This window comes from Lonchura striata, chromosome 7, assembly GCF_050655825.1.
Source record: "Lonchura striata isolate lonStrDom1 chromosome 7, ASM5065582v1, whole genome shotgun sequence".
NCBI classification, from domain to species: domain Eukaryota; kingdom Metazoa; phylum Chordata; class Aves; order Passeriformes; family Estrildidae; genus Lonchura; species Lonchura striata.
Window position 1 is genome coordinate 21,009,588 of NC_140709.1, and position 23,447 is coordinate 21,033,034.

Here is a 23,447-nt window from a genome sequence, read left to right on the forward strand (position 1 = left end):
GGTTGATTTGAGCATAAATAAAAACAACAAAACCCAGCCCCCTGAACATCTCTTTTTCTGATTAAGCAGATCTGATTCTGAACGCAAACCAGGGCCAATCTACCACAACAGTTTCCAGAACAGGGCTATATTTTAAACTCTTCTCACATGCCCTAATGTATCCACAGTGGAAAACAGGGGGCATGTGGGGTTGTGCTGTTTTTCATGCTGGTATTTGCAGGATGAGATACTAAATAACTCCCATCTGGTTTTGTTGATTTTTTTTTTCTAGACTGCTATCGAGAAGTTAACCCATGACTACCTAAATCTATTTCATTTTCCACCATTAATTAAGGCAAGTCTCACTGTTGATATAAGACGTGCTTCTCGTGCTGGTGTGAATATTTCACTGTTCTCATGTCTCAACTTTCCCCCATTCAGGAGAGGGCAAGGTTGCATTTCCTACAGAGGGTTGTAACTAATGTGGAGAGTCAACAGCAGCAATGGGTCACATCAGAACAAATAATAGGATAATAGAAATTGTTTTCAAGGAAGTTCTAAGTTTGTATCATGGAGCTGGTAGAATTAAATTAAATGACAACTGGTTGCAATCTGCTTGCTGTCATTAATCAGAAACTACTTTGAAGAGCCATTCCTCCAAACTGCTGCCACCAACTGGTCACCACTGAAGAACAGCAGACCGCTGGCCCAGAATAAGCCCATCATTCCCTGGTGTGCTAATGTTATAGGAGAGAAGGATGATAGTGTCTTGCCACCCTTACGTTAACCAATTAGTTTTCTGATAATCAGTAATAAGACCCATGCAAAAGGAAGAGAGTGTTTGGGAACTTTGGTGTTGCTAGAGCAGATATTTGCCTTATTTAATTCAGTAAGCTAACCAAGGAATTCTAGACCCCAAATCCTGAAGTAGCTTTTTTAGTCATAATTTATTGCACGGTGATAGAGTAAAATCCACGTAAAGCAAATTTGCATATAGCAAAACTCTGTTCCCTGGAGGGGAAAATGAAAATCAGAGCATTGCATCTTTGCTTAGCTGTGCCAGCTGCAGTTCCAATGGCAGAAGCTGTCACAATGCTCGCAGGGACACTGCACTGTGCCAGAGCAGCTCAGCCTGGAGCAGAAAGTGTGCAGCATCTCCCAGTTGCCATCCACTACCAGCCCTAAACCCATACAGAAGCCTTTGCCCCTCTTGGAGTGTGATGTCTCCTTTCTGCTGCCTGCCAGACTTGTAACACCTGAAAGGCAAATCCTTTCTGCCACCAAAGGCTGTGCTCCTGTCTCCCAGCAGGTTGTGGTAGATGTGAATTCTCACCTTTGCCTGTTTTTTTTTTTTTGGCAGGATTCTGCAGGTGGAGCTGAAGAAAGCATAGAGAAAATAGTGAATCTTGAACTTGTTTTTGGTTATCACTTGAAGCCGGGAAATGGTCCAAAGGTAAGCTAGGGGTGCTAGATCAGTTGGTTTGGTTAAGAGTCTGTACCCAGAAGGTCTAGTATCTTCTGGACACAAAAGATAAATTTGCATGAGAATTCTCTTATTTTGGAAAGTGCTGACTGAATGTCAAGGTGGTAAATGGGGCTGCATCAGTGATGAGGAACTGTCCCCCCAGTACAGGCAAGGAAGAAAAGAGTGGCACAGAAAGTTTTGGCTGAAAGCTGTTTTTTAAATTGTAATTTTTGTAAATTGGGATTTCATTTTGTTTCTTTTATCCCAATGAGTGTGAAATGGTAATCCATTTATTCAAAAAAACCCACTGACAGTTGAGCAGTGGCATATGCCTGATGTTGGTGGGCAGACTTCCTTTTGTCTCAGCAGAAAGGAGATACTGTTTTATGCAACCAAGAGGAGTTTGGAAAATACAAGGCATGCATGGCTGCTGGCTGGGCAGGACTGGTCCTGGTGGAGACTCTGTGACCTCATGGCACTGGGGAAGGAGGGAGGGGTAGTTGCAGCACATTGCACAAAACTGCTGTGCTCCAGCAATTGCCAGTGTGCCACATCCTAATAAGTCCTCAGCTCCAAGCTGAGCTGGTTCAAGGATCTCTGGTTACACCCTATGTAACTGGAGTGTTGATGACTCCAGATGTTCCAGCAAAGGACTTCTACCACATTGTTTTTTCTCAAGAGTGAGGTTTGTCCCATGCTTTTTGCTTGCTTTGTCCAGCTTGCCATGGACTCTGAATTCAAGGGTTTTACAATTAATCATCTATGTGGAAATGGTGTGCAAAGCATTTCTGAGCTAGAGTCAGCGGTTGTGACAGCAGGATTTGTTTCCTTTTGTATTTGATAAATCTGCATTGTGTGTCCACCTTAAATTTGTGGGAGGCTGACTTTCATCTTGTGTTAATCTGGCTGCTTTGCTTTTAGGGCATATTGTTTGCAGAAGTCTCTTGATTTCTGTACTTGGTGGGGCTTGCAGAGAAAGCATTTAGGTTTGAACTTAGTAGGAATTTGTACTCATACTGAAATAATTTCATCAATTTAAAAAAGCTTTTTATCTGGAGATTTCCTTTTTTAGTTTGTTTATTGTATCCTGAGTACTTCTTTTCCCTATAAAAATCTTTATTTCTATGTGAATTACTTAGACTGTCTCAGTGTTCTTGAATGCATGTTGCTTATGCAGCTGTACAGCTGCTTTTTTGTAGGTGTGCTTTTTTCTCTCCCAAGTGCAACTAACTCTTGAAGGAACTAAAAGTCCATGAAAAAACTCGTATCTCCCTTCCATTTCCAATATGGGTTGTGAGCCATAGTGCAGGGAGTTGGGCAACCACCCGCAGGAAGGAGCAAATAGACCTCAGAGCACTGGAGAGAAATTAATGTTGTACTAATGTCTCCTTAAGTTTGAAGATGAGTAGATGTTTTAGCCATGACAGCAAAATGTGCAAATGAGACTGTATCAAAATCTATGGGACAGAAGCTGAATTGTTATGAGAGGGCAGAGTTAATTCAATGGGCCTGTGTGGTGTTGACATAACCTCTCCAGGCTTCTGACAACTTTTTTATTTGGTCTTGCCTTCCCTGTGAGCTCCTAACTGGTCCTGTCTGCTCTGTGTGCTGTTGGGCCCTTTTCTAAGAAAGCCATTCCCTCTGAAGCTGTAGTTGCATGCCAGGCATGCCTTCCCTGTCAGCTGCCCTGCTGCAGCACCCCATGTACTTAGTGATGCCATTCCAGAGACTGCACAATTTGTCACCTGAATATGTCTGGTCTCGAAACATCTGTCTGAGATCTGCACATTAACTTGTACCTGCCTTTAAAAATGTTGCAGCAGAGCCAGTTTGAAAAAGTGAACTGGAAGGAGCAGATTGTTTGAGTTTTTGGGCAAGGTGCTAGGGCCAACATGGGCAAGTAATTTGCATTAAACATAACATTGACAGACTGGTGTGGTACAAACTGTATAGGAAATTTGGCTGGCTTGCTTCTTTGAAAACCCCTGCATACAATCTTCTGGCTCCCCTAGAGGCTGTTTTGAGCCAGCTACGGCTGCCATCTAGATTTGTTCCAAAATGAACTGGGAAAAGGGTGAAAACCAGGACTGGAGGGTTTCAACTTCTTTTATTGTCCCATTTTTGTAAAAGAGTGGTGCCTATTCCTGTAAAACTGGGTCAGCAGAAGCACTTGGGATCATACCTTCCACCATCTTTATAGCTAAAAAGCTGGCCTACATCAGTTTAAAAATAAATTTCTCAAAGGAATTTTACCCTAATCAGTCCCTATAACCAGCTGCCTAACTAAGAAGCATTTCTCCTGTTTTAATAATGAGGAAAAAGAGGCAATAAGCTCAAATCTGGGTTACACATTGAGGGTGTGTGTTCCCTGGGTGATGTGTTGGCTGCTAGACTTGTGTACAGTGAGAGAGGTTATTAGGCTCAGTTGGGAGGTGGTGCAGTGCAGCAGGAAGGGCTCTGTCAGGAGAACAGGTCATGCTGGCAGGTTTTACACCAGGCTGGCTCTATGCTGGTCTCTGAGCCAACTTCCCTTTATTTACTGGTGCAGTTGCAGCTGGAACCAAGCCATCCATGTCACTGGAGGTGGCTCTGCCCAAGCATGGGCCAGGATGGACACACAGGACAAAAGCCTCCTGGTCCAAACAAAAGCTGTGGAGTGCATCATGTCATACAGCAATAACACCACACAGAAAAGTGCTGAAGAAGCTGGTCCGGGACTCAGAAACCATTTCAGGGGTGCCAGTTAATTTGGATGTGTTTGGCTGGTAAAAGTACAGCACCATCACAGCACAATGTGAAGATAGCTCCTCAGGGCACAGTTGTTCTCTCCTGGGCAGCACAGCCAGCACACCTTTCTTCATCCGCAGGCAGAGGGCCTTAGGAATGACAGTGCCTTTTAGCAAGGATCCTGCTGGATATGCTTCAGCACAGCATTTGAATGTTCAGCCTTTTCTGTATGCTGAATGAAACACTGACTTCCCAGTAAACAGCTTTACCAGCCCCATATTTTTTATCTAATTTAAACTGCATCTTGTAGTGGGATTATGTTGGTTTCCACCAGCTGACAGATGCAGTCATTTCATTACAGATTCCTTCCTTTTTTAGCTGCATCTTTGGAGATGATAAAAGCTCAGTTGACCTTTGTGCTCTCTGAATGCATCAGGAGTGAGCACTGCAAAGCTAACCTGGTTTTTAGAGGTTTCTTTTCCAACTCTTGTAGTTCAAGTTATGTGGTTACTTCCATTCACTGCCTTTTCATGATCTTTCTGTACACAGTTCCCAATGAGCTGAAAGGTGATAGGTTTAGATTTTTTTCCCCCCACAAATAAAAAAAAAAAAAAACACAAAAAAAAACCCCAAAACGGGACCACCAATTAAGTCCAAGATGGAGAGCAAAACAACAAACCCTGGCAGTTGTGGCTTGAGCTGATTTGCAGGACTGCAGGGGGAATTTTCAATGGTTTTCTCATTCTAGATGGCTCATTAAAATTTCCCAATCAGGGAAAGGTGCCTGAGCTATGTCGGCTCCACACTGATGAATGACCAAACCACTTGAGAAGGATGCCTTACAGTCTTTTTTGCCTTCTATTGATGCATTCTTTAGTTTTGGTCCTCAAAAGGGCAGATTTCACTGTGCCATTTAATGTTTTCATTTTTTACCGAGAGTGGCACAATTTGACCTATATCCAAACACAAAGCCTTGAAGTTGGCTCACCATTTCTCCTGATTTTCCCCCACTTACCTCTCCCTCCATTTGACAAGGTAAGGAGCAGAGCCTCTTCAAAGCCATCTGCTAACTGTGTGAACTATTTTCTAGCCTTGAATATCCAAACTGAGATATATTTTAATGCTATTATTTAAATGTGTAGTGGCAAAGGTAATATACTATTAAGGCTACTTTAAAGTGACATTGTGACCAACTCTTCAGATGGTGAAGCCCAGGCCAGCAAAATGCAGGAAGTACAAGAAAAATCAGTACTGAAATAGTTGTAACTGGAATGCAGTTTCACAAGTGCTTGAGACCATTTCTGCTGCTTGTTCCTCCCCACCCTCCCACTATATCAATGCTCATAAATTCTTTCTTTATTTTCTTAAAAATAAAACAAGAGCTAAAGTATAACATTTGAAATTTCAGTTCTACAGTTTTTCAGTCATTTATATTCTCCATGCTCTGTAGGTATTTTAACCACTTCAATAAGTAAAAATGGAGGAGGAATTGGTTTTGTCTAACCCTTCCTCTGCAAAATAATCACAGGTACCTTGACTTTCTAACACGGGGTTATTTGTCCTTGTCTCAAAACTTCATCTTTTAAATCCTCCCTCGTTAATTCCATGTCAGCACAATGCTTTCAGTACTAAAGACTAATAGTTTATGCAAGAATCAGAGTAGCTGTGTTCATGTGCTATTTTCATAGATTTGTTCCTATTGTAACAAGTAGTCAGCGAAAAAAAAAAAAATACCTAAGCTGTAAAATAAAACCACAGCCACATTAAAATATTGCCACCACCATTAAGAACAGAATAATATAGTCTGCTAAAAAGGTGGATCAGTGCAGGTGATCCTGGTATTTTCTTCCAAAGACTCTTTTCAGGGTGATGTATTGTTTTTGCATGAGGTGGAGCTGGTATAACTCCATCATCTCCACTGGGATTGCTCCAGCTGTAGCATCCATGTGTAACAGAAGTCAAACTCAAGCCAACACCTTTAAAAATCCTTGTGTAGGCAGTGCTAGACCAGGGATTCCTATTAGAAATTTTCCCATAGCCCTGAAGAGACATAGACCTTTCAGGTAGGTATTTTGTTCACTTGACTTTCTAGACTTTTTAATATAAAGATTTATTTTTATATCTTGGCCACTGAATTAACTTGCTGCTTCCCACACAGTATGCTTCGTGCACAGCCTTGTGCAGATAGGTCTGCAGAAGCACAGACAGGTTCCCAATGACCTATAGGCTTGGCCAGAAAAAAAATGTGCTATCCAGACAAAAGCCTGGAAGAGAAGCCTTTGTTCCCAGCAGAACAGTGGCCCTGCCATGCCTTTCCCAAGCTCCTGAGCACCCTTGTTCTCTCAGCCGATGTCCTGCAGAGCTGCAAGTCCCAGAGTGTGAGCAGTCACTCCACGTGCTGCAGTGGGGACATGGTGTCTGCATGGCTCCAGCACATTGTCCCCACAAGTGGTCCACAGGAAATGGTGCCACTGGAGGACAGTGCAGGAGGGCACCCATGCAACCCTCAGGCAAGGGACTAATTTTTCATGCTTCCACCTTTGCCATCCTGCTGTTGCAAGCAGGCTGCTCATGTCGTGCCTTCTGCAAGCCCCTGTTCTTGGGGCACACACAGCAGTGCCTGGTATTTACCATTATGTGCCACTCTTGTGCACAGAGCTCCACAGCACTGGATGTTAAAGAAGGGTACTGCCAGGGGACAGATATTTTTGGTAGTGCTTGCTGCTCTGTGTAACTGCTAAGGGGCCTCATGCTTCTCCAGGCAAAGCTGCAGCCAGTCAGTGCCTGTTGCCTTGCAGAGGAGTGAGGGCTCCAGCTTGGAGGAGGCACCCAGGCAACTGATAACATAAATATATCTTCCTCTTGCTTTGTTTTTGTACATTTTTAAGACCATCTCTCTCGCAAGGCCTCCCCTCCGCCCCTCTTTTTTTCCTGCCTGCACAGCTGAAACAAAACCAGCGGTGGAGCCACCTTCTCTTGCTGGAGCCTGGCTGGCAGCAGCCTGCCCTGACCTGAGACACCAGCCATTGTTAAGGGTATAACACATTTACATATTTTGCAATAAAACATCAGTTATTTGCATTACTGTGTCAAGTTTTATTTGATTCTTTCACCTAAAAATGACTCATTTTCCTTTCTTGTATTTTAAAAACCAACTACTCTAAGCTTGTTTGAGAATAATCAAAAATTGCCCATTTAGCTAGAAGTCATTTTCTTTTCAAAAGGCAAATGTTATTTAATCTTTCAGCTGTTCATTGTGCCATCATAAATACTTTCTTTTCAGCACAGTTGTGGGGACTGAAATGAGCCCACTAATTGCCTCCCATTTCGACTGACATGTGGTGGTTTAGTGGAAAGAGAACACAGCGGGGAGAAGGAAATAGGAGGCTGAGAAAATGAGAGCTAATTATTTTCACTGCCTCATGTCAGGCTCTGTGTCAGCCTTGTTTTTACAAACTGGAAGGTTTAGCACTAAATAAAACAAACTGGCGTCATGTTTTTATATACTGGCAGTGTCATGGAAGCAGCTGCACATCTCAAAGACAATATAATGCCTGCATTCGCATGGACACCATCTGACAGCCACTGTGAGCCACTGCTAATGAGGATATCACAGTGGTGCCAAGTGAAAGGTGCTGAATTATGTATGATTCTTCATCAGTGCAGCAATAGTCCTGTACATCATTATGAGACATTGTTTTGCTGAAGAGATTAAAACATTCTTAGTTCCAGACCCTGCAACCTATACATGCTACAAGAGGTTATTAATGGAATTTTTAGGGAGAGTTTCTTGTGGATTTCTTTTTGGTTAAAAATATCTCATGGGACAAAGCTGTGGTGGGTCATGACACTATACATATAAAGAAGAGAAGCAAATTAACCATAATTGTGTTATCTTCCTTTAAATCCAGTATAATAAAATATAGTGTAGCAGGGTGATACATAATGATAAATAACCCAAGTGCTGTCACTAGATGTTCAACTCTAATGCCTTTAAAACAGCAGGTTTCAGCAGCTGAGATAGATAATAGCTAAGAATGTAAAGGAGCTTCTGGGGACCTAAATCATCAACATGCTACTACTTTTAGTAGCACCATGGCCAACATTTTTTTTTCTTATTTGTTTCATCTTGTGCTACATCTTACTTTTCTTCTAATATCCAGTTATCTGCTACAATGCCATTTCCGTTTTTATTTCAATCTTTAAAAAACCAAAAAAGTTTATTGAAACCAGTGATATTAAAATGAATCCTTGATTTGGGTCCCCTTGAAAAATGAAGTGCCTCCCTAGCAAAGGTTTTCAGCTGTTGTTGCAGGATATATGTTTGCTGTTTAGAGCCTGTGCCTGATCTTTTTCATTTCCCTTTCAGGTTTTTTTTTGCAGACATAAACGCATATGGGGTTAAAGGAGTATTGTCACCACAGTAAGCTGGAGACTTAATTTTTAAAGTGTTCTTACTTTCTGTTTCAAAGCTCAGAAGCAGCAGCTCAAATACATGTGTGATTTGCTTTTCTTTTAGACAGTAATTTTCAGAGGCTGTTGATTTATTGGCTTTGTCAAAATGTTATTTGGAAATGTTTTCATACAAAGTTTTGTAGGTTCTGCCTTTCAGTTCTGAAACAAGATAATTTTTGAAAACAAAAAGCTGAAATGTTTTATTTAGGTCAAAATCAAGCAGGTAGATACAGGGAGGTATTTTAATTCTTGAATGACAAGATATCCAGGGAAGTCTCTTTGAAGGACTTGTGTAAGCATATCTATAAAGGAGACACTTTGAACAAGCCATTTCTAAATTATTTTCCCACATAAGCCTGATACTAAATGTAGTTTTGATCTAAGAAGTCATATGGCTATAGTTCATCAAAGAATTGAAATTCATATGATTGGTTTTTCTAGACAAATTTTTGCTTAAATGGATGATAATCTCCTCTTATAAGAACCTGGAACTCCATTGGAAAACAGGGAAATTTGTCCCTTTCTTTCTGCAGCAAACAAATATTGCATTATTTACTGTGTGGTTGAACAGATTGGTTACTAGGTTTGTAAGATAAGTAACCACCTACTTATCTTAGATCTTTGCTAAGTGCCTTGATTCTAAAGTTCCTTCCTTCCTTCCTTCCTTCCTTCCTTCCTTCCTTCCTTCCTTCCTTCCTTCCTTCCTTCCTTCCTTCCTTCCTTCCTTCCTTCCTTCCTTCCTTCCTTCCTTCCTTCCTTCCTTCCTCCCTCCCTCCCTCCCTCCCTCCCTCCCTCCCTCCCTCTCTTTTTTTTAATTTCATTTTTTCTCCCAATGTCCCCTTGTCTCGCACTCTCCTTATCTGCCTTCTCCCTCTCTCATTCTCTTTCCCCTTCACAGTAATGATTTTCTAATAACACAAAATGAAAGCCTTTCCAAATAAAATGAGACATGTATTATTGAGGGAGCAGAGCAGGTATCCTACTATGGCTCTTGGTATCTGCACAGTGTTGCTGGAGAGGGCTCCAAAGAGGACCAAAGGTTTGGGGACTGGATTTGAGGGACAGAAGAGTGTGTGTTTCTCAGAAGATGCAGTTCAGAGCTGGGGAAGGCAGTGTTTGTGCAGCCATCCATCCCTGCATGGGGCAGTTTGATCCATGACCGCATGGAGCGGGATCCTGCCCATGCAGGGGATCTGGCAAGGGGATGGGCAGACCTTGGGTGTACATAGCTTTTCTCTAGAGCTGGATGGTTGATTTATTTTGTTTATTAAAATGAGATCATATTTGTCAGATCTAGTGTGCAGGGACATGTGAGTAAATGTGAGTGCACAGCACAAAATCCTGGGTCAGGAGGGCATGGGAGCCCTGCCACAAGGTGCAGCTCTAGCTCTCAAGTGCTTGGCACTGGTATTACTCAGAGGTGGCAGGAGATGTGCTGAACTAACTGGAAGATAGTACTTTGTGTTGATTTTTTTCTTCTTTTCTTGGCTCAGGTGTTTTTGAAAAACTTACAAATGTCATCAAGCATCTTGCCTCTAACCTCAGGCTTGATTTGCACTACTATGAATCTCTGCAAAAAAGTCTGAAAACAAGAATGTTGGGCAGGGAGAGGAGCAGAGTTCGAGAGATGAGGAGGAGTCAGAGAGAACTCGCTTTGCTGTTGCTGTTCTGTTTCAAAGCACATGCCCTCCTCATGTCAGAGCTGTGCACAGTGCTGAACCTGCCTGGGGCAGGACAGGCATTACCCTCGGTCAGCTCACAAATGGAAAATCAGGACAGAAAAGAGACACGCAGAGATGCAGTCTGTGATTAGGAAATAGAGGCACAGGGTGACTTCAGCACCTGAGCAGGTTGCACAGGAAGCCAGTAGCAGAATGGGAAACTGAACTTGGTGCCTCTGAGTCTTGGTTGGTGCCCTGACCACTGAACTGCAGTTCCCATCACTCAAACTTGCACCAGGGCAGTGGAAAAGCCAACTCAAATGACCTCTCTGCTCATAAAATGTGGACACTTGCAGAGCAGACACACATAGCCAAATGCTGTCATAAACGTATTTTCTTGTTGCAGTTCAGAAATTATTATATTTCAGTTTTCTTTTAATTGGGAATTACCAATTCATTGTGTGATGGAAAGCTTTGAGCCTTCTGAGGGTTGAGCTCATACATTACACTTATGAGAGACGCATGTACAAGCACCACAGATAAGGGATACTTTTTAGGCTGCTGTACATTGGTCTGTGCAAATAACTGCTTACACAAGCCTGTGGCCCTAGGTGTCCATCTGTGTCCCCACTGAAAGTTTTGGCATTTTCTGAGCAAAACCAAGGTGAAGACTGCTTCCTGCAAACGCTGAGCCCACACCTGCCTTACAGGTGGCATGTGGCAGACACAGACCCCTGAACCCCTGCCATGTCTGTAGGAGCTTCTCTCTTTGTGAAAGGAAGATTCCCTCCTTCCTGTATGGAGGTGGAGACACTCTGCTTCAGTGGCAGAGTGGTCCTTCAGGGACCTTCAGGGATTTTTGGAGGAGCTCAGTGCACAGCACAGTATCTCATCCCCAAAGCACCTGACAGTCACACCAGCAAATGTTGGCTGGTTTGCATCATGGACAGGCAGTCTCTGGTCCCCAGTGGGAGCCTCCCTGGCCACAGACACAAACCCCAGCTCCAGAACTCACTCCATGTGGGATGTCCTGCAGGATGCTGCCAGTTGTCACTGTTTAGTTCAGGGGATTGTTTAAAGATACCTTTTATTGCTGTGGTTTATTAGACTCACTGGGATTATTTTCTTAGCTGAGCTTCTTTATAAGTAATAATGCAGTTGGAGGCAAGCAGAAGTTGAGGATGCTCAGTGCCTCGCTGGGCTCTTGGTATCTGAAATAACTGAGCTGTAACAACAAGCTCATCCTTTTGCCCATTATTTGAGCAATTGTCTTGACGGTATTGCACAGGCTTTGGTTGTTTATTCCTGGGTTCACCGGGATGATATCCTTGTGCCTGGCTGCCAGCTCTGACCGTGGCTCCCATCACTGCACTGTCCCTCCACTGCCCTGGAGTGTGCAGAGCCCCCAAGCCACATGCTCCAGCAGGCTGTCTGTCCAGCTGAGGCCATTCAGGGACACCATACCTCAGAGGACATCCAGACCTGTCAAGGTGGCAGCTGCCTTGCAGGGTGAGCTGAGGGAAGAGGGAACAAGAAGACTGAGAGTTTTGAAATATCAACACTGTACTGCAAACATGTCTAAAATACGTATATGTCCCTTAACTTTCTTGCTGGGTTATTTTTTCCCTTCATACATTGAGGATTAGATTTCAGGTTGTTTTGGCTTTCAGTTTTGTTTCATTTTGGGTTTTGTTGTTGGGTTTTCTTTTCCTATTTGTATTCTAACAATCCAGCATTCTTTTTTTATTATTCATAGGATTGTAAATGGAAAATGTACATGGAGATGGACGGGGATGAAATTGCAATAACCTACATAAAAGATGTGACATTCAACACTAACCTACCTGATGTAGAGATTTTAAAGATGACAAAGGTATTTACAGCCTTAAAGCTTTCACGAATTCACAGATCTCAAACAAAGACATTAAAATACCACAGCAGTCGACTTTTATGCTTGCAGAAGTTCAATCTCTTGACACCTTTTAAATAAAATGCACATTTTAAATAGAATTGTATCATAATAGGAGTTAGGTATTTTGGTTCTCCTTTAAGCTGACAATAATGTTTACAGTAGATAAATAAAAGAAGGAACTAATTTATATTTTCTTGTTTTAATTCCACGTTATATCCTCTGAATTTATTACCTCTTTTAATGAAAAGAATTCTTTACTTTTCAAGAGAAGAAACCAATTTAAATGTTCCAGAAACCTCATGCAATTTGTCTGGGGGGTTTTTATCATGTTTTTTTCTCTCTTTCTTCTTTTTTTTTTTTTATGGTTTTAGAACTTTTATCTGGTTCTAAAACTCTCTCTTTCATGCACCAGTGGATTGCAAAGACTGAAACCCACCACAGACAGTACAGCACTGAACATCTGCAATTCATTGTCACTGAGCATTTTACCCTGTGTCAGAACCTGCCTGTAAATATTTACCAGTAAGCATTTAGACTGCTTTCCCCTAAGGGACAGAAGTTTTGTTGATGCAGAGGGCATTTTGGTAGCTATTATTTTAATGATTTGTTTTTATTAATATGCTCCACTTGATAATAGCTAACAAATTTCTAACTGAAAAAACATACAGCTTGATTGCCAATTAGAATGCTGCTCTAATGTGCACTGGTAAAAACACCCAAACTCTTGAGTGTTTTTAACTGTGAATTTTTGTGGCAAAATTGGGGGGAAACTTTTATTCATTTTTTGTAAAGGAAAAAATGAAAAGTAGATTGTCAACAGTCAGAATTTTAAGGAAAATGTGATATAGGTGTATTTGCCAAAAAGGATTCCAATATTTAATTCATGCTAATACTATTTTTATGGTTAGTGATTTCAGGAACAACACTTGTGATTTGTTTTTTGTTATTATTATTAATGTTGTTATTACTATCATTAGTTTTCTGTCTAATTTTAATCTTAGACATTACAATTTTTCATTTAAAAAAGGTGTGAAGTTTAATAAACTAACAACTAGATACAGTAACATTAACTTTTCACATACTTCAACATTTTTATATTTGTCAAGAAATCTCTTTGAGAGTCTCTAGATATTTGTTCTTGCTTTGAGAATCTCTAGATATTTGTTCTCGCTTTCCTCTGTAAATCCAACAGAAGCAAAAGTGTACACGCACAAAATGGAAAATGGTTCTTGCCCCTCTGAAAAAATTCCATGTTTTCTCACTTCTGTGTGTTATGTATGGAAATCTCTTCTCGGTTTCCTTTTGTAAACCAGGAAGTAAATATTTCAAAAATACATTGCTTTGTCTCACAGAAAAGTATTGATGTTAATAATATAGGAATGAATGAAAAGAGGCAAATGTTGTAAATCCCTTTTGAGTGATTTAGAAGCAAGTCAGGAGATGAAGAGCACCTTATAAAACTCCCACCATGTTTTTTCTAGCCACCGTTTGTAATGGAGAAATGGATTGTGGGCATAGAAGAACACCAGTCTGTAGAATGTGTTGTTACATATGAGGTAAGCTCTAAGAAACAAATAAATTAGTTGATCCAAGACAAAACCTCCACAGGACGTGTGGAAATAACATCCTCTGGCTTTGTTATATCCTATAATCAAGTTCTCAGCAGCCTGTAATTAGTTGTGAAATATAAAGTTCAGAGCAAAAGCTGAATGAAGTTGACAGAGACAGTGGCCTCAGACTGCTGCCTGGGATGGCTCTTCTTCCCAAGGATGAAACCTCCTTTTGCTTGAAGTGTAATGGTCAGTTTTGTTTGCATTATTTAAAGAGGCTGGTTTTTCTCTTTACAATGATGTACTAATTAGGAGAGCAGAGAAGCAAGAGAAGAAAAAAAAAAAGGAAATCAATAATAAGATAAAATAAAACCCAGAATACAATTCGCTGTGTAAAAATTTGTAATAGCTTTTTAAAAATGTTTGCAGTTACTTACAGTACTGATTTTATAAAGACTAACTGTATGTCAGAAGAAGGTTAATAAATGAGATTCCAGCTCTGTCCTGATCAAGCATTCAGGCAGTGATGGAGTGATGGGGAAATCCTGGACCTTGCTTGCCTTTCTCAGAAGTGAAGAAGTAGTTTTCTTTTAGGCTGAAGCTTCTCACAGGAGTCATAGGTCCTTAACAGCAAACTGAAGAATACTCCAGGAAAATTTTGTTGGGGGTCGCCCTGCAAAAACACCTGCTTAGTCCTATGTCTTTTAGCAGAAAGCAGTGCATATTTGATGCTCATTAATAGAACTAGTAAAATGTATTTTTGTGTTTTAGAGGAAGGCCTTCAGATCTTTCCTCCGCAGGGTACAAGAATTGAAGCAGTTATTCACTACCACATTTTTAGCATAATCACAAGTACCAGCCAAAATTATCTAGAGTCTAAAAATATTTGAGAACTAGCTAAGTGGTTTTGCAAAACAGGCTCTATATTGAAACAACTGCTGCTGCCCAGGCACTAGTGGAAGTTCCCTCACCAGGGAGCTTTGTGTGTTGTGTGTTGTTTGTTGTTACATCCTCACACTTGTTGTGTCCTTCCTGGGCAGAGTGATGTTAGAGCTCCCAAAAGCACAAGGCACATCCAAGCGATCTGCTGGAGCAAGTTGAAAGCGCAGGATGAGGTTGAGGCAGTGCAGCTCTTGATACAGACCTCGCTCCCCAATTCGGAGGGGAATTCACGGAGCAGATCTGACTCAGGTAAGTCAACACATGTGAACTTTATTGCTGACATGGGCAGGGCATATATGGGGACAACAGCAAAAAGTCAATGCACATCAACCACCCAGCTTGGTGTCACCTGCAGGTGTGCTGAGGGTGCACTCGATTCTTCTGTATGTCAGTGATGAAGACAATAAATAACACTGGTCCAATATGGATCCCTCAGGGACACCACTTGTCACTGATGTACACCAGGACTCTGAGCTGTTGACCTCTGGATGCAGCCATTCAACCAATTCCTTATCCTAACAGTCCACCCATCAAATCCATCTCTGTCCAATTTAGAGAGAAGGATGCTGGGGGGGATCATGTCAAAAGCTTTACAGAAGTCCAGATAATGACATCTGTAGCTCTTCCCTTGTCCCCTGATGTTAAGATCAGGAAGAATTTTGCCCCCCCACTCCTCATCCTGTGGTCCATTGACTTGATAGGTGTGGGAAGAGAGGCTGACATTGAAGATTGAGATGAAGTCTTCTCCCCATCTGTTGTAACCAGTTTTCCAGTGCTGTTTATCAGGGGGGCACACCTTCTTTGAACTTCTTATTTTGTTAACATAGCCAAAACCCTTCTTGTTATTTTTTACATCCCTTGCCAGGCTCAGTTTCATCTTTGTTTTGTCCTTCCTCACTCCATCCCTGTACAACAGAACTTAATGTCTATACTCTTCCCAGGCTACCTATCCTTGTGGAGTGGAAGCACGTTCCACTTCCCGTGCATGTGCTTCTTTCCTCTTACTTTTACCAGCACTTCCCTACTCAGACACATCTGTTTCTCGCCTTCTTTGCCCAATTTCCTGCTCCTGGAGAGCTCTTGCACTCTATGGAAGACTTCCTTAAAGATCTGTCAGCTCTATTCCACTCCCTTGTCCCCAAGGGATCCTTTTAACTATGTCCTTGAGGAGCTGGAAGTCTGTTTTCCTAAAATTCATGAGCCTAACTACCTGACCCATATCCCTTAGGACTGCAAACTACAAAAAAATGCATGATCATTGCAGTGCACGCTGCCTCCAGTCTTGATGTCCCTGATTAACTTGCTTACATTGGTGGCCATCAGATCCATTTTTCCCCCAGGTAGAGCTGCCTGTTCCCTGTCTCTGAAGGGTAAGGGGGATGCCTCTATGGTCCTATAGGAAGCAGGCTGGAGGAGTCCATGGTGATAAGCTCACACTCAGCTGGAGTGCTGTGGCCAGCTCTTCCCTCCCACCCTTGGCCACCCAGCACACAGCTTTGCACAGATGTGCTTGGATAAAGGGCACCTCCTGTTAGAGATGTCTGGGTGCTCTTGCAGGGGGACACACATACTGAGGCTGTAGCCTCAGAAACGACGTGTGGGGTGGCAAGAGGTTCCCTGTGGATGATACACTGTTCTGACAAGTACAGTACTGCCAGCCTGGCAGACACAAGTGCTCCTGACATCCTGCTCTTCTCTCAGGAATTGTGGAAATCTTCCCACAGCATTCTTCTTCCACAGCTCAGCTTGCCCATTTGAGCCAGCCCTGGCTCATCATTGACTTCTGGAATGGTGTTTGTTATGGCTTCTGGGGCTTGATTTGTTCAGTGAGATACGTTTAATAATGCAGTGAGCTCTACAATGCAGTTTTCATTTCCTAATAAATTTATGCTGCTGACAGATTTGCACTCATCTCATTTGACTCTAGCACAGTTCTGCCTTTAAGATCTGTTGTTTTTTGTAAAGATGTTTGTTAGCCAAGCTGTTTTTCTCTTTGAGTTCACAGTAGGGCTGCAGAAATGTTTGGGTTGGGACACCTGAGGGGCAGTACAAGAGCTGGAACAAGATACCAGTGAGCAGAGGAGGAATTTCTCAATTTTGAACATTACTGGCAACTGTAGAAGAATGTCCCTGTGAATTGAGAGGTGCTGGGTTTGGACTACAGACCCATCAAACATGGGTGTGCTTATTCCTAAGCATTTGTGATCCATTTGCAACACAATTACATTTTATAATGCAAATGAAACCTAGAGCTTGTCCTAAAAGATACATCTTTACTCCAGATGAGCTTTCCAGATGGAGGTTACCCTGGTTTTGGGGTGATGAGCCCTGCAGCCATACCAAGTGTGGTGTGTATCTTCACAGGTTGGCTCAGCCGCTGTAAACCGAAATGGTTGCTTTTTTTTCAGTGAGTGGTGGGAGAGCTTGTCTGTCCCTTTGGCACACTGGAGGAGTTACATGGAAGCACTAATGTTTTGTCAGCAGCCAATTGAATAGGCACTGTTCAAAGGAGGTGGGTTACCAGCCAGCATGAAAGCTGTGCCTCAGCTCTAGCAAACCTTCTGGCCTGCCTTCTTTACCAGACCACCTATCCCAGGTTTAAAAGACCACCAAATCCAAGCACAAAGGTAAGGGTAATACCTGTCTAATAGGCTAAAATAACTACCTCTGTGGGCTACCACACAGAGCACATAACTCAGTGTACAGAGTTGGTGGCTCAGAGACCGTGTGAGGGAGAAGCCCCCCAGACCACGAGAGGCATGAGAAGCCCCCATCTTTTCCCAGCCCCACAGGGCACATCCTTGCTGGAAGATCCTTGCTGGGCAGCTGGATCCTGGGCTGGCAACTGCTGTTGTCTGTGAGCAAGGACTGAAGAGCTGAAGGGAACCCCTTGTTCAGGGAGATCAGCACTTGTCCCATAGCACATGTGATGGCCACTTGAGTGTTGATAACAAATGCAAACCCAAACTTGAGTTCTGAGCCTGCTGTTTCCAGGTTTATGAGGTCTGTGATTTACATCCACAGCCTTGGTCAGAGGGCACAGGGGAATGGCAAGTGTCTACCAAGTACATTTTGGCATGCATGTTTCTTTTGAAACCATGACTTTCAAGGAAGTTAAGAAGCAGAGGAGGCAATTCCCATTTGTCTTTCTGTGAAAGAAGGTTCACCTCTAAGTGCAGGTGGAGCTATCTGCTGTGTCAGTGTCATACACACTATGACAGGGAAGAGAGTTTCCTTTTGACATACTTGACAATAAGTTGAAGTGATTTAAATCTCTTTGGATTCAAACAAAGTCTGGGGAAAAGAGGAGTGGAAGAGATCATCCATTACATTTTAACAGGTGAAATCCTAATGAGGACAGAGCTGCTATCCAGCTCCCACAAAACTCCCCATGGTCAATGAAGTGTTCCAGCGAGAGGCAGAGAGGGTTATGCTTTCTTGTTGGAATGATATTAGCAATCCTTAAGGACAAATAATTCAAATCTCTCTAGAACAAAATTATTTTAGCTGCTCCCCATGAGTCTTTGGCCAGAGCTGTAGCCTCAGATAAGAGGAATTCCTGTTCTCTGCTCTACCCACAAAGTAGAAAACCAGGCAGCCTTTGCAGTTCAAATGGAAAATTTACAGCTATTGTATTTGCTAAAGTCTTTCATGGAAACCACAGGACTGACTTTCAAAACCACTTCAGTGTGATCTCTGAAAGCGACAACTTTTGTTACGACCCCAGGGCTGTGACAGTAGGTGTAGAGGGAACTGTAATACCCTGTGTTGCTCACAGTTAAGCACTGTCTCAGCCAGCCTGGCTGAAGCCTAATGCCTCATTGGCTTTTCCACATACAGAGTCAGTTTTCTGCATGAAGCTGGATGCAAAGTAGATTGAATCCTGAATTTGTAGTAGCAACAACTGAAGTAGCTCTGGTTATAAAAACAGTGTAGCAGTTTGAAAAGAAATTGGAGCCAGAGGAGGTGAATGTGGCTGGCTCTGCACTGCTTCCTCTCCGTGCTGGGCTGCGAACAGCATGACTGTGCCAGATGGGAGAGGTGCAGCTGGAAGGCAATGTTGCAGCAGTACTTGGTACTTTGGGGTGACCTCTTTGTCAGCTCCAGAGGTCTCCAGGCTCTTTGCAATGCAAGCTGTGGAGAAATCTGCTGAGGTTGCTAAGAGCATCACAGGGCATGTTTAAAATCAGGTTGGGTTCAAATGACCAGAAGGCACTTGGGTTGGGAACCACCTGAGCAGCCAAGTGGATGGCTCAGTAACTGTCTTCTAGTCTAAACTCCATAATCTGCAGGAGCATCAGAAATATTTGTATCACTTGCTATTTTAAAAACCCAACATTATGTTCAAGCATAACATTGAACATACTCAAATTTAGGACTATTTGCTGCAAGGCTAGGAGGGGAAGGGTGGTTTGAGGTTCTTCCAAGAGAAACCCTGGTACCTAACCTCACGCCTTCGGTAAACCTGGGAGCGGTTTTCCATCGATGCCCAGGAAGCTGACTCTGTTTGCGTTCCCTTGGCAGGCACTGACAGTCAGTGGATGCAGACGCTGCGCATGCAGCAGCTAGCAAAAGCCATTTCTCTGCAGCACGGCCACCCGCACAGCCCCGCCGCGGTCACGCAGTACCTGCCCTACCTGCGCAGCCAGGATTCCTACGCCGCTGCCGTCAGGAGGACTCGCGCTCCCGTCGCTCAGCAGCTCACCTCCATCAGCTACTCGAGGAACCCCTCTCCCCTGTCACACAGTTTGATGAGGAACATTTCGAGCCTGCACTTGAACTCCAAAGGCAGCAGCGCCTCCAGCACAGCCTCGGACACCCCTTCGGAGCGGGACAGGAGTGCGGGCCCGGGCGGGAGCGCCTCGCAGGGCGCCGCGTCCCGCAGCTCGTCGGGCGGGCGGCGCAGCGGCCGCGGCTCCCCCGCGCCCCCGCGGCACCCGGGCAGGCCCGGCAGGACTCCGCCCGCGGCCGCCCAGCACCGCCGCTACCCCCGCGGCCCTCCGCAGCCCTCCGCCATCCCCGGCATGCCCCCACAGGGCGACAGCGAGCCCAGGAGGGGCGAAGGGGACAGCAGAGCCAGCGAGGGCGGGTGGATAAAGGTGCAGCACGCGAGGAAAGCCCACAGGCAGGCCGCCGGCAAGCCGGGAAAGGAGAGAGCCAGGGGGAGCTGGCGGGGCCGGAGGATGTTCTGAGAGGAACTTGGCCCTTTATTTGACTGAACGTCCAGCCTGGAGAAGATATGCCTACTCCTATTTAATTCGCTGCACTGAAGCTGGTACCCACCTGGCTGGGGCCTGCCAGCGGACAGGGAGAGCTGCCACCTTCCTCCGGTCACTATCAGCACCAAGGGATTTCCTTTGGTTTTCTCCCTTCTGTTTGGCTGCTCGTGTTCTCAGCTGACTGGATATCCACTCATTTGCTTAATATTTCAAAAATAAAATCCATGAGGCATGGCCAGGTGCCACAATGAAAGGCTCTCCGTTTCATCCTTGGGAGAGTTGTGCTGTGACCTCTCTCCTCACCTCACTTTGCTTCTAGATGCTGAGTCCAGCTCTAAGCAGCATCTTCTCGCCCCTTCTCTAGTCTGCTTCTGCCAGGGCTATAGGAAGAGGTATGTATTTCAGCATAGTCTGAAAAAAGGGACCACAAGGACATTTTTCTTCAGGTCCACTTTAGTAGCTTCACTTCTCCACTTTCAGCTTGCCATTCCTTCTCAGGATTTTCTTACTTTGTTCCTTATTAAAAGCTCCAACCTTAGCTACCCAATACCACTGAGCACACTCTGTCACGTATACAGTTGTCTTAATCAGAAGGAGAATCAAAAACTAGGCTTTATTCTTTTTGGGGAAAAAAAATTAAAATAGAGTGAGAAGAAGGCATTGTCTTTATCATAGTTACAACTAACCCCACTGAGGTCTATGATAATATTTATTCCTGTGCAGCTGGTATTTTTTAATTGAATTTTTAAATGTGGCCAGACTCTGTCGCTTTTGTCTTTCAGTATTCAGGCAGTAAAGACAAGGTCAGCAAAGTTTCTGATTAATGTGGTCTTTAGCTCTGTGGAGAACAAAGACACAGCTTATACTCAGTTGGCGTCAGAAAGTTTCTTCGTGGCCTTTTCACTCCAAGTTGATTTCACACAATTAAAAAGGAAAAAAAAAAATTTAGGTTTCACAAGATGCAAGAGAGAAAAAAAGTAAGAAATAGATAAAGGAAGCTGAATGGTACCCTCTGAAAGCCAAGGAGCTGTAAATTAGAGATGCCTTTGAACAGGGTGCTGTACAGCACCCATCCCTTGCTGGCACACCAGGTGAGTGATGCTGGCAGAGCTGCTGGCACACTGCCCACTCAGGGTGAGGGGTATCACCAAAGCCCTGTCCCTGTGCATTCTAAAGGACATGTAAAGTCCCTGCTCTACACAAAGGCCACTCCTGTGGGCACATGCAGCTCTCCTTCCTTTGATTGCCACCAGCCCCAGTGAGGGCTGAGCCCTGGGGTGAGTTTCCAATACCTACCAGAGTGAACTGGTACTCACATTTCATGAATTCAGGACAGGATCCACCAAAACCAATGGAGCAAGACACACATGACACCAGGTGTCAGGAATTGCATCTCTGTCACTCAGGTGCCTTTTCATCTGACAACAGTTAAAAGCAGAAGAAATAGAAGCCTTACTTTGAAGTGAATTCAGATGCATATGATGCCCTTTGGTAACAAAGTTTGCCATTTTCTTGTGGCTTCAAACTGGCTGAAAGCTAGTGAGTAATCCAGCTTCTAGCCCTGGTTTACTGAGCCTGACAACTAATTTGGGAGACACGGACAATCTAGCACTGGATGTTTATCTGTCACAAGCAGGGGACTGGGATTTTGTCTAGTTTGGGGATCCTTCCTTGACATTTCTTGCCATGACCAAAATGGGCTGGACGATACCAACTAACAGTAACTGAGAGTAGTTGCTAGAAATGTGCTTGTGTTACTAAAATTTGGATATGCATCTCAGGAATCACAGCTGGGCCTGCACAAATCTTAAGAAAGAAATCGCAAGAGTTTGGAAAGGCACCTTTCTCTTCTAGGGTGATCAGGATGGCAGTGTAGTTGTACAAGCATGAGATAGTGTGGGCTGGTGGTGGCAATTCAAGATTTATCAGCTGCCTGTGGTTGTTCATCAAGATGTCCAGCAGGATTCCTCTGCTGTTTGTAAGCTATTTAATGCCATGCCTAATTTTAATCTGCAATGTACTGTTTGTCCACATCTGTTGTATTAAAGTATTCATTAGCATTTAAAGAAGGAGCGGATGGTATTGATCATGCCCATTAAAATTAAACAATCATGCATTAGTGACTGATTAGAAATCCTTTTGCTGTACCAGAATTGCTGGTTCAAGCAACAGTGAGTGAACTTGTAAAAAAAAAATTTAGCAAGATTTTATTTTCTGTCTTGTTTTTTATCACTTTTAATGTGGATACTCCCTATCTTGATGATAATTCACTATAAATAAAAATGTGCTTACATTTTCACACATAGCCCCACTACTTTACAAAGCTGAGCCTTTTTTTTCATACAGCTAGAAGACCGTGCACAGCAATGTGTAAAATCAGACTGTCTTGGGCAATTACACCTCAGGAAATGCTCTTTGGAAAGGAGCCATATTATGTTCACTTAGGGTTTTCTTACAAGTCTGTTAAAGACAGGAATATTGAAGTACCAGTATGTCTAGATGTGCATACCAGGAGCTGGACACACTATCCTGCATCCACACACATATCCTTGGCAGTGCTGCAGCTGCTATACCCTCCCTCCATGGCTGACTCTGCAAGTGGCACAAAATACCACTGCTGTAGAGCTGTCCCTTTGTTTCTTGGCTTTTCTTTCTCTTTGGCTTCATATCTCCATGCTTGAATGTTGATATTTTCTTAATCCCCAAAAGGTACCTGCATTTTCCTCTTCCAGGGTTTAAAATACTCTGACCTGTAAGAAGCGAGCCTACTGGAATGGGAATGGATGATGAAAAATAGCAAAGAACTTGTGAAGGCAAATTCAGACCTGGTCATCCAAAGTGAGTGAATATTTGCATCCAATTGAGAGAATATTTACAAAATCAGATTTTCTTTTTTTTTTTTTTTTTTTTCCTTTTTTTTAAAATTTTTTATTTTTTTTTATTTGTGAGACTTGCTGCCAGAGCTTACACAGAGTCTTTCTGTTCATTCAGCAGCATTTTACTCTGGATCTTGTGGGAATCACAAGAGCTGCCCCACTCTCTCTGGATGCCAGACATCAGCAGGAAAGTTTCAGGGTGAACAGCAGCATCTCTCCCCAGCAATTGGTTCTTGACCCTGCGGGTGGGTTGTGAGGGAGGAAGCAGTGCTCAGTTCAGACAGGAAGAGCAGGTCAACCTCAGCATCATGGTCCTTGGTTTCTGAAATTTTACAGGCTTTACCCTCACAGCTGATGTCTTCATAGCATGAGCAAAAAGACTTATTTATTTTTCTGCCAAAAAGATATGTGGCTCTGTTTTTTCCAATGTGTTTTTTTTTTTGTTGGGTTGTTTTTTTTTTTTTTTTGGTTGTTGGGTTTTTTTTGTCTTTCCCATATACCTAAGGATGTCTTTAAAAAATAGGAAAGAACAACAGGAGGATGGAGAGCAGTCACCACTGAGGGGTAGTAATCATTCTTCTTCAGCTCAGTGGCCCAGAGCTGGGTCTGACCCTGTTGTATATTGGCTTCTTAAGAACATGGGTTTCCCCAGCAGCACTGG

At 43.3% G+C, this 23,447-nt stretch overlaps 1 protein-coding gene and 1 long non-coding RNA gene across 4 annotated transcripts in view; one reads left to right on the top strand and one right to left on the bottom strand.

Moving 5' to 3' along the window:
- The window catches only part of MAP3K20 (mitogen-activated protein kinase kinase kinase 20), a 92,589-nt gene extending 72,706 nt beyond the window's left edge, over positions 1–19,883 (top strand). For 2 of the 3 annotated variants that reach the window (XM_031505411.3, XM_085585073.1), the window contains exons 15-20: positions 272–334; positions 1,340–1,432; positions 12,044–12,160; positions 13,681–13,755; positions 14,790–14,940; positions 19,216–19,883. In XM_031505411.3, coding sequence (XP_031361271.2) covers positions 272–334; positions 1,340–1,432; positions 12,044–12,160; positions 13,681–13,755; positions 14,790–14,940; positions 19,216–19,883 — 1,167 coding nt within the window. The remainder of the gene's footprint in view (positions 1–271; positions 335–1,339; positions 1,433–12,043; positions 12,161–13,680; positions 13,756–14,789; positions 14,941–19,215) is intronic. The other variant, XM_085585074.1, reaches the window with a different exon arrangement.
- Positions 12,513–19,448, bottom strand: LOC146766904 (uncharacterized). Its single transcript, XR_014956722.1, has 3 exons — positions 19,329–19,448; positions 14,187–14,422; positions 12,513–14,053 (listed from the first exon to the last, which is right to left on the bottom strand). It is a non-coding gene; the product is annotated as an uncharacterized LOC146766904 (long non-coding RNA).
- Positions 19,884–23,447: the final 3,564 nt, after the last annotated feature.